The sequence below is a fragment of the Knufia obscura genome (genome assembly GCF_036327395.1).
Source record: "Knufia obscura strain CCFEE 5817 isolate CBS 148926 chromosome Unknown scaffold_5, whole genome shotgun sequence".
NCBI classification, from domain to species: domain Eukaryota; kingdom Fungi; phylum Ascomycota; class Eurotiomycetes; order Chaetothyriales; family Trichomeriaceae; genus Knufia; species Knufia obscura.
This window is the reverse complement of record NW_027042691.1, coordinates 80,633-93,975: the sequence shown is the minus strand read 5'-3', so window position 1 is coordinate 93,975 and position 13,343 is coordinate 80,633. Positions and strand designations below refer to the sequence as shown.

Here is a 13,343-nt window from a genome sequence, read left to right as displayed (position 1 = left end):
ATGTAAATTCAGTCTTTCCACGTCACGATCTTCGAGCGCACCCATTCATTCAATCCTTCTTGCATGTTGAACCTCCCGAAGCCGCTCTTCTTCGCGCCGCCGTGCGGCAGACCTGCTTCGTCGTGCACGCTCATGCTGTTGATATGTACGGCACCAGTTTCGATACCCTTCGCCAACCTCAGACCCTTCCTCAAGTCCTCTGTAAAGACAGCACTGGCCAAACCATAGTCTGTATCGTTCGCCAGCTCAAGTGCCTTCTCCTCGAACGACTCATCACTCGGTATCACATACAGCGATACCGTCGGGCCAAAACTTTCAGTGTGGTATATCGCCATCTCCTTGTTGATATTCTCGATCACAACAGGCCTCATCCTCGTATTAGAGGATTCCTCCGCATCGACGTCTCCGTAGACGGCCCTTGCACCTTTCGACAAAGCATCCTTGAGCAGTTCCTTGTTCTTCTTGACAGGCGGTGCATTGACAAGTACCGGGGCAGGTTGATCCTTGGAGAACACCTGGTCCATTGTGCCAGATAGCTTCTTCTTGAATTCCTCGGCGACAGTCGACTCAACGATGATTCTCTCGGTTGCCATGCAGATCTGGCCTGCATGCAGGAAAGCACCTAGGGCACACTGCAGAGCTGCATTGTCTAGGTCCGCATCTGCACAGACGATTGAGGGTGCTTTGCCGCCTAGCTCCATGAGACATGGCTTGAGATTTTTGCCGCAGAGACTAGCGATGATGGCACCAACGTTGGTCGAACCGGTAAAGTTGACTTTTTTGATGGCAGGGCTCGTGATCAAAGCATTCGTCACCTGTACTGCGTCCTCTGGTCTGTGATAGATCGTGTTCAAGACTCCTGGTGGCAGTCCAGCTTCGTGTAGGATGTTCACGAAGTTCCAGTATGTAGCTGGCGACGCCTCCGGACCCTTCAAGATCACAGTGTTTCCCATAGCGATCGGAGCAAGACACGACCGCATGCCCAAAACATGTGGGGCGTTCCAAGGTGCAATACCCAGGCAAACACCATACGGCTCTCTCAACATCATCGCGGAGGACCCTTCCTCTCCCAGAGTCGGCACAGAGCCCTGAACAGACTGGATCAACCCACCAAGCGTCAGGCACCCCTCATATGCTAAATTGAGTTCAAATCTGAACATTGACTCAGCTGCGCCAGTCTCAGTGCTGCTGTATAACATACATTCCTCCTCTTTCTGCTTCAGTAGCTGTGCAGCCTTGATGAAGATGTCTCGTCTTGTAGAGGGCTTCGTCTTGCTCCATGTCTTGAAGGCTTTTTCGGAGGAGGCTATCGCTTTCTGGACGTCTTCTTCGGTTGCTGAGGAGCACTTCCAGCAAGTCTTGTTGTCGAGCGGAGAGGTCACATCGAATGTTGAGCTTGTGGTCACTTGTTTGCCGTCGAGGAAAAGAGGGACGGTAGAGGAGGAGTCGAAGGCCGCGTGGGCTTTGCCGTTGGTGGCACCGTTCGTTGCCGCCATGTTACTGTATGCTGGGATCGCGGATAGGGAGATCTGAATTAATTGTGCCGAGTACAATGTAGATACAATCCTGAATCGTGTCCAAATCCTTGTACACAAGTAGTCTTCAAGGTCAGTTGAACATCATACTCTGGTACTTCACGGCTTATGGGCGCAGATCTTCGGGTGCGGGCAGCTCGAGTGGGGCTGATGCGGCAAGACACGCCTAACGAAATCCAACCCTGGGCAAGCTCTCGGCAGATCACTGCCTCACATCAATTTGAGCTCGGGACAACCTCAGGTACATAAACAAGATATTTCGTGTTTGATGTAATACTCGGGGTGGAGATCGAGCACAATAGGCTCTTTCCTGCTAGAAGGCGACGCTGCGACGCAGCCCTCTAGCCGACGATATATTTGAACTCATTGACTGCTTTGCAAGCTGAGAAGTCCAACGGGTTGAGTTGCGCTTGAATCTGATAGACTTGCTTCCATGCCCATGACTGTTGCATCGCGACAGTAAAGATTTGGGTCGTACTCAAGTAGTGGGCATAATTCCGCCTGAGGAAGAAGAAGACAATAGCCTGTGACAGCCGATTTCCCTAGATTTCGCTCATTAGGAAGCTGTGGAAACGTAGATGTGTAGCCTCGTGCCGTTTCGCAAGATCTCGGGTACTGTTGGGGTTGAAGTCCTATTGCTTTTGTACTGTTTCAGAGCAGAATACTATTAGTAGTGGTTTCCTAATGGATCTGGGCTTAGGCAGGACGAGGACTCTCGCAGCACCTCGTCGACGAAGACTTGAGTATGTCAGAAGAATGAAATAGCCAATGCCTCACTACTATTGGTGTGCGACCCTGTGTATTCAAAGCTTTGGACTCTGTGTTTGTCGTCAGCCAATTTCCAGTTTCTCACTTTGTCGTTGCATCGCTCTCTTGGGGGCCATTATCAACGAGCTTGAATCTGGAGATCGTGGCATACAGCAGCAAGTGGTGAGCCTTGATCAAATTCCAAACACGCGTCTAGATCAGCTTAACATTGTCTTGTTGAGTTGCGCTGCTCGCCCCAATACATATTGTGATGTTTCCGCGCGTAGACGATACGAGTCATGGCGACGATCTAGGCTTTGATGCTCCAGGCCTTCGTTGTCCCTTGCTTAAGCGATGGTGGCTTCAGATTAGCGATGTAGCCACACGCTGCGTTGAGTCTGTACTCTCCAGTTGTTGAGAAATTATTGAATTCGTGAAGTTTGTTTGTTTGGATAACGCGTTTGGAGTGGTGAGGGGTGAACCCTCGTGATGCAATTTGAGCTTCGAGACCCCTGTTCATGCATGATTAGCTTACCCGCTCCCATGACCATACCAAATTCAACCTTGGCTTGATCGCTCCACTACCCCAGGGTTGCATCGAGCTTTGATCTGAGAGCCATCCGTTCGACCAGGCCAATCACAAACAGTATGGCACCACATTTAAAGCGACGAAATCCGAGGTTTGTGCCACAAGCACGATCCATTTCGGTGAGCCCGGTGTCAGATCCCCGCGTCCGTACCCCTCGGATACATCGTTGTTTACCTTTCGCTCGAGGTTGTAGAAGCTGCGCCCTTATCTGAAACGTGATTGTAGATGGAAGACCACACTACTGCTTCAAAAGGCAGCGATTCGAGCTCGGTCAGGAGGCACCGCAGCCTGCTGGTGGACAGACGGTTCGCAAACAATCCTTGGCCCTGTTCTGGGTAAAGGCGAACGATCTGTCCCTCCTGTCCGTGAAGGTGCTTGCATGATTGCCCCTCCGAAATGTAGCCCGTCAACCACTCATGTTCCAGGCATGACTCCGAACCCTAGGAAATAACATGTTGCTAAGATCGCATGAGCAGAATATTCACTTTGTCCGGGAGTGTTCCGCAGATCCATTGGTAGTACTTTTCAGACATTGGCTCGAACGGCTCGCAACCATCTTCCTGTACCCTTTTTGGCCACGACCGGAGGTATCGAGTGTCCAGAAAGGACTAGTGCCCAAGATGCCGGGTGGACGATGAACCTGTTGGCGGATCACACCACTCCATACAAGACGAGAAGTTGAGGGGAACTCCTTTCATCCCGCATGGAGACAAAGATGGATCGCGGAACAAGATGAGTACATATATCGAGCTGCGTGGTCAAACATTCACAATTCAGACCATCAGCAATCACTTCACAAAGTACTTCATACCTTTCAAAGACCTTCAAGAACGAACATCCATATCACAATGTCCTCCCCAAACATCCCAACAGAGCAATGGGCTCAGGTCATCGAGAAAGTTGGTGGCCCAGTCGAATACAAGAAGATTCCAGTTGCAAAGCCAGGCCCAGGTGAATGCTTGGTCAACATCAAGTACTCCGGCGTCTGCCACACTGATCTCCACGCCGTCAACGGTGACTGGCCCATCCCAACCAAACTACCACTCGTTGGTGGTCACGAGGGTGCCGGTATCGTCGTTGCTCGAGGCGAGGGTGTCACAGATGCGGACGTCAAGATCGGCGAGGCCGTCGGTGTCAAGTGGCTCAACGACTCCTGCCTTTCCTGCACATTCTGCCAGCAAGCAGATGAGCCTCTTTGCCTTACCCCAAAACTGTCTGGCTACACTGTCGATGGATCCTTCCAGCAATATTGTATTGCCAGCGCCAAGCACGTCGCACATATCCCAGAGGGTGTTCCTCTAGATGAGGTCGCTCCCGTTCTTTGCGCCGGTATCACCGTGTACAAGGGTTTGAAGGAGTCGGGTGCCAGACCCGGCCAGACAGTCGCCATTGTTGGTGCTGGTGGTGGTCTTGGTTCATTGGCTCAGCAATATGCAAAGGCCATGGGTCTGAACGTCATTGCCATCGACTCTGGTGATGAGAAGAAGGCCATGTCCGAGAAGATGGGTGCCTCTGTAAGTCGCAAATTTCGTCAGGTGGAGGACCTTGCTAACCAGAAACGCAGGCTTTCATTGACTTCGCAAAGTCCAGCGACATCACCAAGGATGTCCGAGCTGCTACCAAGGATGGTCTCGGCCCACACGCCGTCCTCCTCGTCGCTGTCAACGAGAAGCCTTTCCAGCAGGCAGCCGAATACGTCCGACCAAGAGGTACCGTCATCGTCATCGGTCTACCAGCTAATGCCTATATTCGAGCACCAGTCTTCGAGTCTGTGCTCAAGATGGTCAGAATCCAGGCTTCATACGTCGGAAACCGACAGGACTCCCAGGAAGCTCTTGACTTCTTTGCACGTGGCTTGATCCATGCTCCTTTCAAGACAGTCGACTTGAAGGAGTTGCCAATGGTGTACGACATGATGCACAAGGGACAGATCGCTGGACGATACGTCGTCAAGATGCCAGACGCTGAATAAAAAATTAACCCTGATACCCATAGTTAGATAGCAGAATTGAGAAATCTTCAAATGTTCATATATACTTGACCTTCCATTGCTGATTCATAGATCTTGTCCACGAAAGCTACTCAGTTAGTGACAGCGGGACCGTCCTTACTAACTTTGGAGACACTGGCATATGTAGGACATCTGTAGCTCTGGTATATGCTCTGTGCCACGTGTTTGTACATGAAAGTCCTGGAACCTGTGAAGGCATGAAATTGGGCTCGAGCCAGTGGTACCAATCGAGTGATTCGAAATAGAAGACGTGAACGGCCTCCTGCGGAGGTGGCGCGCTGGGAAGGTGTGGCACGAACCGAAGCTCAACTTGAATAATAAGATGTATATCGCGCTTGCGTTCACAGGAGAAGCAGGCGTGGCAGGGGTCTCACTGTCCTCAATACTAAATGTATCGCCAAGATCCCAATAACATGCGCTATTGATTCGATCGATCACTTGCTTCCAAACGCGTCTGGAGAATCAGGATGGGCGCTTGTACGGGTGAGTATGAGTGCGAAGAGCGCTACCTTGGTACGGTGATGCGTTAACCTTCCAGCGCTGCAGCTAGCCTTATCCGACGCCAAGCTCGGCAAAGTTGCCAGCCACAATATCGCACCCGCACTAACTTACAGATTCTCACGATCGCATCTACGACAGATCATTGTCGACAACCAGTTTCACGAGGACCATCGCCCATCATGTCTCTCGTCAGTGGAGAGAAGTCGAACTGTGAGCAATGCGACAATTCATGCGACAACCAGTACTAACCTGCGCAGTCCAGTTCATCCTGCGTCTCCTCAATACCAACGTCGATGGCAAGCAGAAGATTATGTACGCCTTGACGAAAATCAAGGGTGTCGGTCGAAGATACTCCAACCTGGTTTGCAAGAAGGCCGATGTCGACTTGAACAAGCGGTATGTTGGCAAGGAAAACTGTTGGAAGAGCAAAGTATTGATTTTCGAGCAGAGCCGGTGAGATTACATCCGAAGAACTCGAGCGAATTGTCACAATCATCCAAAGCCCTACACAATACAAGATTCCGACATGGTTCCTCAACAGACAGCGCGATATCGTCGATGGCAAGGATTCTCAGGTTCTGGCAAACAGCATGGAGAGCAAGCTTCGTGAGGATTTGGAACGACTGAAGAAGATCCGAGCCCACCGTGGTCTCCGACACTACTGGGGTCTCCGAGTCAGAGGTCAGCACTCCAAGACCACCGGTCGAAGAGGAAGGACTGTTGGTGTCAGCAAGAAGAAGGGATAAATGATTCGTGATGAGCATGAGGGGCCAGATTTTGAGGTGGATGTTTCCAGCAAAGAACGTGCAGTGGGTATTGATGCAGTATATCTCGTCGCTCGTGCACCTACGATATGGAGCTTATGAGCGGCCAGAGTCAGAGGGTACGCCCTCGGGGTGATGATTGCTGGTCACTGGCACATATGAGTTCAAGAACCAGAAATCAAACCATTCCATTACATATGGAAGTTCATTACTCATTCACAGCTCGCGTGGTGGCTTTGGTGCCCCGCGTTGGATGCCATGCGGTTGACATTGATTGACACTGACAGATACCTATACCTCTGAACATTCAAGTTCACTTTTGCCACCTCTACCTCCTACTTGCAAAAGCAGGTTTCGCAATGTGGCCTATTACCGCCACGCGACTGCGAACGAGGACCGCAAGGATGTCGTACAGAAGGGAAATGGAAGGGCGGCACCGGAAGAAGAAGAAGCTGGCATTACTATGTCGTTTGTGCTGCAACCTCAATAAGGAGGTAGGCCACTGGACAAGTACATACCTGTCTCAGCCAGGAACTTGCTTCAGCATTCAAGCTTATGCCTGCTGCCCATTATCGTGGATCGCTAATCTCGTTCGCACCAATTGTTTCGCCTAAGGTGGTACAAAAATTATGCAAGCTTCTACTGATTCTTTCATTCTTGGATATGATAGCACGCTGCCGCCAAGACCATATGCACTTGCCCGAGACGCATGTCTATCCGCACGAGCAGTGACCACCTTCCTCTAGCATAGTTGCCATGACTATTGGAAGAGCATTCCTTCCGACTCCGTCATTCGCCCTTGCCAGATCCAATACTTTGCCAGGAATCTTTGAAAAGTGGACAAAGATGACGACTTTCCACGGATACAACACAGATGTATCTGGCACTGGTAGGAACATTGTTGGTTGTATCCTGCTTACCGCTGCTACACTGGAAGGAACTGCCTGCTGCATCCTGATGTTGCATTGAGGAGTGAACCTGCGGAACTGAACTTAAAAGTACACCGGGCGTGCCCCAGTACCTTCACCGTCAGACTAAGCTCCAGTGGCTCGCACTCACACAACAGCCATCCAAAATCAACACACCGTCTTCAGACTACCTTTACAGCTCACCGCAATACGATGCTCTTGGTCAAGGCCTTTGCAGCAGTTGTGCTTGCAAGTGGCTTCCACTTCGTGCAGACTGCACCTACCTTAGCGCAAGGTTTCAAGAATGACCTTGCTATCGCAAACCTCTTCATCTCAAACCCAATCCAGTCAGATGTGACCTCAAGCTATAATAGCACACTCAACGGTACCTAAAACATTCCACTTCTCAAAGAAGCTCTAATGAAATACAGTACTCGTGATCGATGAGGACTACCCAGACGAGAAACCAGTCCACTGTCAGATCGAATGGGAAGCCGGTACTGCTCCTCCTGACACGACACAATATCAATGCGATAATGTCACCACCAGAGCCTGGTTTCCCGAGAACACGTTCAAAGGGGTGAAGAATTTCCAGCTTCAATTCGCTCGTACGGTGATTGATTCAACGTCAGTGGGAAACCCAGATGCAATAGTGCAATACTGACTCGAGATGTAGGGTCGGCGAATGTCCTCAATATTGCTACCTCACCAAATATGCCGCCGTCAACCTGACTTACCCTGGCACGCCGAACTACGAATGTGACACTAAGAATGCCACATGCGAGCAGCGGGTCAACACAACGATTAAGGCGCCGGTGTTCCTGTCCGTGGCCTAAAGACAAACCGCAAATGACGCGAGAAGAGACGGAGGAGAAATGTACACGATCATACTACTTGGCTGCGCTGTGTTATCAGAGGTAGTAGAAGTTCCAAGGAGAGAACAATGGCTGGAAATAGTTGTGAAGAGCTCAAGTGTGTATACATGAAACTAAGTATAATACGGAGGGATGCTTGAAGAGCAAGTATCTCTTCCTGTGAAAGGAAGTGCCCCTATTCTTGTGCGTGCCACCCTTGTGCTGAGTTACTCCTAACCTGTGTGGTATATTTCGTCGTCTCAGTTCGGCAGCAAACCTAACCCAATTCCTCTGCCGAACTAGAACCATAGTGACCACTACCCTGCCCTGATGAAGGGACCTCTTCGAATTTCAGGAGGGCCACCTCAACGACAGGTTTTAGTGTTCAGCTCGAGGATCTCATCTTGGTCAGTATGTACGCACTACCCGGCATTGATAAGATCCTCATTTTATTGCTTGTAAGTTGTCTCAATCCTGGCTATCCTCGATTATAGCCTCTCAGCACTGGAAAACTGCCTAGAGCTTTACTTCCTTCACTCTAGCCATGCACGATGTTTTCTCTGATATAATGCGTCGTGTGACACTACCTTAAGACTTGGACATGGCAGCATAGATCAGATGGTACCTTGCGTGAGATGTGGCTACCGGACTATTTCACACCAATCACATCTGCTCTAGCAGGTGTCAAGTGATGAGGCTTGGAGCGGCCAACCAGCCACATCAGCGGTTGATTGAGCAACACCGATAAGCGGCAGGCATCACTGATAACTGCGTGATCAGCGTCATCTGCTCGCTTCGGGTCCTCATCTCTCAGCTCAACTGTTGTTGCCATCTTGACAGTCCATTATCTTTCGGATTGTCTTCTTCCCATTTTATCTTGTCCTTCTCATCTGTCATCTTCATATCAAGCTGAACAGGATGAGAGTACTATCAACGGCCCTGCTGGCCGGCGCTGCCACTGCCAGCGTCATCGACCAGCAACCACTGCAGCTGCCCAAGTCCTTCCCAGCGAACGCGAAGAATGCCCTCGACAAGCAGTTCCATAACATGAAAAATGCCCTCAAGGGCCTGACTGCAGAGGCTGCAGCTGTCTGGGACGAAGTCTCGATGCTTTATCCTGAGGACATGGCCGCAGCCAGCTACTTCTCTCTTCCGAAGAAGCACAACAGGAAGCCTGACCACGAATGGGATCACATAGTCCGAGGTGCTGACGTCCAAAGCGTCTGGGTTGAAGGTGCTAATGGCGAGAAAGAGCGCGAAATTGATGGCAAGCTTGACACATACGACCTGCGTGTCAAGGCGGTCGATCCAAGCAAGCTAAATGTTGACCCGAACGTCAAGCAATATTCAGGATACTTGGATGATAACGAGGATGACAAGCACTTGTTTTATTGGTTCTTCGAGTCCAGAAACGACCCAAAGAACGACCCAGTCGTCCTGTGGCTGAACGGTGGTCCAGGCTGCTCTTCCTTGACCGGTCTCTTCCTTGAGCTCGGTCCCTCGAGAATCGATGAGGACCTGAACCTGGTCTTCAATCCCTACTCGTGGAACCGAAACGCAAGCGTTATTTTCCTCGACCAGCCTGTCAACGTTGGATACTCCTACTCAGGCTCAAGTGTCTCAAACACTGTCGCAGCCAGCAAGGACGTCTATGCTCTGCTCACCTTGTTCTTCAAGCAGTTCCCAGAATACGCCCATCAAGACTTCCACATTGCTGGCGAGTCCTACGCTGGACACTATATTCCGGTCTTTGCCTCCGAGATCCAGTCACACAAGAAGACCAACATCAACCTCAAGTCCGTGCTTATCGGCAACGGCTTGACTGACGGCCTTACACAGTACGAATCTTACCGACCAATGGCTTGTGGTGATGGTGGTTGGCCAGCTGTTCTCGACGAGCAGTCCTGTCAATCAATGGACAACGCCCTCCCTCGATGCCAGAACCTGATCCAGGGTTGCTACGAAAGCGAGAGTGTTTGGTCTTGCGTCCCAGCAGCCATCTACTGCAACAACGCTCTGCTCGCACCATACCAGCGAACCGGTCAGAACGTGTATGATGTGCGGGGCAAGTGCAAGGACAGCAGCAACCTCTGCTACCCAGAGCTCGGCTGGATTAGCAAGTATCTGAATGACAAGTCGGTGATGAAGGCACTAGGCGCCGAAGTTGACAGCTACGATTCCTGCAACTTCGACATCAACCGCAACTTCTTGTTCCAAGGTGACTGGATGAAGCCATTCCACAGACTGGTTCCTGGCATCTTGGAGAAGATCCCAGTTCTGATCTATGCTGGTGATGCGGACTTCATTTGCAACTGGCTCGGAAACCAGGCATGGTCCGAGGCGCTTGACTGGCCTGGTCACAAGGACTTCGCTAAGGCAGAGATGAAGGATCTCCGCATCGATGGTGAGAAGAGTGGTCGCAAGATTGGAGAAGTCAAGAGCCATGGTAACTTCACCTTCATGAGAATTCATGCTGCTGGCCACATGGTGCCGCTTGACCAGCCTGAGTCTTCCTTGGAGTTCTTTAACCGATGGTTGATGAAGGAGTGGTTTTGAGTGAACTCTGTGGATACGCACATCCACACTAGGATAGATCGAAGGCACATGTCGTGATGATCGTGGCTTGCCGCCACGAAGGGTTTGGATATGTATATGGATCTAAGTATCAATATCACTTTGTGCTTATTGGCAAAACTTCCACTCATGAGTACTTGCATTGAAGTCTACAAGGTTGCATGACATGGTACATCCTGTTCTTCTTGTTGTGATTGAGTGCCAACGCTTGTGTGGTCATGTCGAGCTATGCTACGGCAATGCCTCGGCTGCGGTCGGGTGCTCATATGCTTCGAGCGAGCATCTAGCTGTGCTTCCTGGCATCGGGGCATGCAGAAATTCGCCTTTATCGACGCCAACGGTACCGACAGCAAGGATCGACCTGGATGCAGCCGTGATCTAATAGTTCTTGTAACCAGTTTGGTCAATAGTCAATCGATCTGGGTAGAAGCTATCCTTGGCATGGATGATGCGCCTGCAGATGCGATCTGATTGGTTATATGCAGCTTCCAGCGCTCAAAGTCACAGACCAATGAGGGTGTGGAGGTTCCAGTTCGAAGCGCCCTCGAAACTGCTCGTGATCCAGCTCATGACCCGCCACCTTTTCCACTCACCTTTCTCTTTGGTTGTTTTACGCGCCTTCACGCTCTTTCAACCATCTCATTCGTTCTTTCTCTCAACTTTCAAAGCCGTGTGCCACGATTATGCTTCCTGAGGGTGGTTTCTGTGATACCACAACCATGTGCTCTGCTTGTCCAGCTGCCTACAGCAGAGGTGGAGTGCATCCCATCCAAGCTGCTCACTTCTTCGTCAGGTTGGTTGTTTTCAAAATTAGATATATGTGCCGCATTCATCGCGCTTCTGACTCTCCCTTCCTTCTCTCTTCCAGCAAGCAAGTCTTGTTAAATTTGATACGCGCTTTTTAGCTATTGCCACCTAATACACCCCGTCTGGAACGGTCTACTGTTGTGCCTGGAGCATCCAATAATTAACGCCAACCCAATACTCATACAAGTCCAGCATCAAAATTGCGGCGGCAAAGCAGCCCATCTCAGGACAACACAGCAGTCGAACCAGACGGTTTCCTTACTCGACAAGCAGTTCTGTTGCCGGTCAACAGTTTTATCAATAGTCTATCAACGCGTATCATACTTGCTGCCTCTTATTACCTTTCTTTCCTACCTGATTCCATTGAGGACTTGTTTCCCCTTCCACCTTGGACATCACGATAGGTCTGGTACCTGTTGTCTGCGCCTTACAACAATAATTCCAGGTCTTTCAAACAATCTTTTGCATACTACCTTTTTGCCCTTACAACGATTGCTGGTCAATCATCACTAATTAATTTATTCCTGCTTCATCGACGAATCACGCCTACGACACGATCAACGATCAACGAATTTACTTCCAACGTCTACAGCTCTAATTAATACAATACAACAAAAATCAGAATGTCTTCCCCAGCAGTTCAGCTCGGATTCACTCTCAGGACCTCCCCTAATGTCCGAACAGTCCATCTACTCGGCTCATGGGACGGGTACAAGTCACAGCTTCCTCTGTCAATTGTCAAAGATGCCGCCAAGCCCGGCTCGTGGAAAGGTACATTCCGCTTCCAAGGTGCTCATGCCTTGAAGCTCGGCAGCCGCTATTGGTACTACTACATCGTTGACGGTTACCATGTCTCGCACGACCCAGCTAAGGAACACGTTGTGGAGAAGACAACAGGCCGAAAGCTGAACGTGCTCAACGTCCCAGCTGCAAGCAAGACCGCACCAGCGCCAGCCTCCGCTAAGCCAGATGTGAAACTCAACACGAGTGTCAAGTCCCCCACATCTGACGTCCCACAAGGTCGTGCCTTGTCACCGGGTCGAATTATCCATCCAAAGCCTCAGAAGCCCTATGCCAGCCGAGGCTTGAGAGAAGCAGACTACGACACTTCGCCCATTGACGATCTCGAGGAACGATTCGCAGGCACCCGTCTCTCGGATCGCCACGCTTCGTCATCACCCTCCGAGCTCTCGGAGTGTTCCGAGTCCAGCGGCACAGTCTTCTCCTCATCGGCCGGCTCATCCAGCTCTGCCACTTCAGACAGTGACGGCGACAGATGCAGATGCAACAGATGGGGCGTGACCAGAGATGGTCGACGTGTCATGCTCGACTGCGGTGGCAAGAAATGTGGTTACACGTCGAGTGATGACAGCAGTGAATGCACAACAAGTGAAGACGAGGAGGAAGACGACGCTCAGCGGCAAGCTGAATTGAGGAGACGAGCACGTGCTCAACTCGAGGCTGAGAGAGCGAGGAACGGTGTGAAGGCCGCACCGAAGCCTGCACCGAAGGCAGCACCACCGGCTGCGAAAAGCCGGCATGCGCCAGCTGCTGCTGTGGAGAGACGGAGAAAGTAGATGAATCACATGCTGTCCTAGATGTGATGTGGTGGTTTGTCCTCTGTGAGAGGACGCTTTCAACTTCTGGCAACATCATGGCTCTACACATACATACATCACCAGCGCCGCCGCTGCCCTAGAGTCATGATGTCTAGCCTCGAAGCCCACTCCGATGACGGAAGCCATCGCGAAAGGCTACGGCATACCCTCCCCGTAACCGGGCAGGGTCACTGCCCACGAACACATTTGACAACGCGGTCTTGCCACGCCGACTGGCCAGTCATTCTTCAATTCATGAAGGCGTGGCAGCACGATTGCATTTCTGTCAAGGTGTCAATGAGTCTGTACTTAATAGGATTCATGCATACACTCCGTTGCTTCTCCGCGTCTCCTGCCGTTGCTCTGCGTCTACTGCCTGTCCCATCACTAACAAGGACGCCACCAAGATCACCATCTCTAACAGCATGGCGTCCACGATTCTTGCCCCCGCAGTG

The 13,343-nt window shown here is 50.9% G+C and overlaps 6 protein-coding genes across 6 annotated transcripts; 5 read left to right on the top strand and 1 right to left on the bottom strand.

Moving 5' to 3' along the window:
* Positions 1 to 8: 8 nt before the first annotated feature.
* PMZ80_004831 (uncharacterized protein) lies at positions 9 to 1,496 on the bottom strand (the record flags this gene model as incomplete). The annotated part of the gene is made up of 1 exon (XM_064873254.1): positions 9 to 1,496. One exon carries the CDS (start codon positions 1,494 to 1,496, stop codon positions 9 to 11), a length of 1,488 nt encoding a protein of 495 aa, XP_064730358.1.
* Positions 1,497 to 3,719: 2,223 nt separating this feature from the next.
* Positions 3,720 to 4,843, top strand: ADH1 (alcohol dehydrogenase; the record flags this gene model as incomplete). The annotated part of the gene is made up of 2 exons (XM_064873253.1): positions 3,720 to 4,385; positions 4,436 to 4,843. The coding sequence occupies 2 exons, from the start codon at positions 3,720 to 3,722 to the stop codon at positions 4,841 to 4,843; spliced, it is 1,074 nt and encodes a 357-aa protein (XP_064730357.1).
* A 719-nt stretch (positions 4,844 to 5,562) lies between these two features.
* On the top strand, positions 5,563 to 6,129 carry RPS18 (ribosomal 40S subunit protein S18B; the record flags this gene model as incomplete). Its single annotated transcript, XM_064873252.1, has 3 exons — positions 5,563 to 5,593; positions 5,641 to 5,779; positions 5,832 to 6,129. The coding sequence occupies 3 exons, from the start codon at positions 5,563 to 5,565 to the stop codon at positions 6,127 to 6,129; spliced, it is 468 nt and encodes a 155-aa protein (XP_064730356.1).
* Positions 6,130 to 7,268: 1,139 nt separating this feature from the next.
* On the top strand, positions 7,269 to 7,891 carry PMZ80_004828 (uncharacterized protein; the record flags this gene model as incomplete). Its single annotated transcript, XM_064873251.1, has 3 exons — positions 7,269 to 7,440; positions 7,487 to 7,682; positions 7,732 to 7,891. 3 exons carry the CDS (start codon positions 7,269 to 7,271, stop codon positions 7,889 to 7,891), a joined length of 528 nt encoding a protein of 175 aa, XP_064730355.1.
* A 936-nt stretch (positions 7,892 to 8,827) lies between these two features.
* On the top strand, positions 8,828 to 10,465 carry PMZ80_004827 (uncharacterized protein; the record flags this gene model as incomplete). Its single annotated transcript, XM_064873250.1, has 1 exon — positions 8,828 to 10,465. One exon carries the CDS (start codon positions 8,828 to 8,830, stop codon positions 10,463 to 10,465), a length of 1,638 nt encoding a protein of 545 aa, XP_064730354.1.
* A 1,448-nt stretch (positions 10,466 to 11,913) lies between these two features.
* Positions 11,914 to 12,867, top strand: PMZ80_004826 (uncharacterized protein; the record flags this gene model as incomplete). The annotated part of the gene is made up of 1 exon (XM_064873249.1): positions 11,914 to 12,867. One exon carries the CDS (start codon positions 11,914 to 11,916, stop codon positions 12,865 to 12,867), a length of 954 nt encoding a protein of 317 aa, XP_064730353.1.
* Between the last annotated feature and the right edge of the window lie 476 nt (positions 12,868 to 13,343).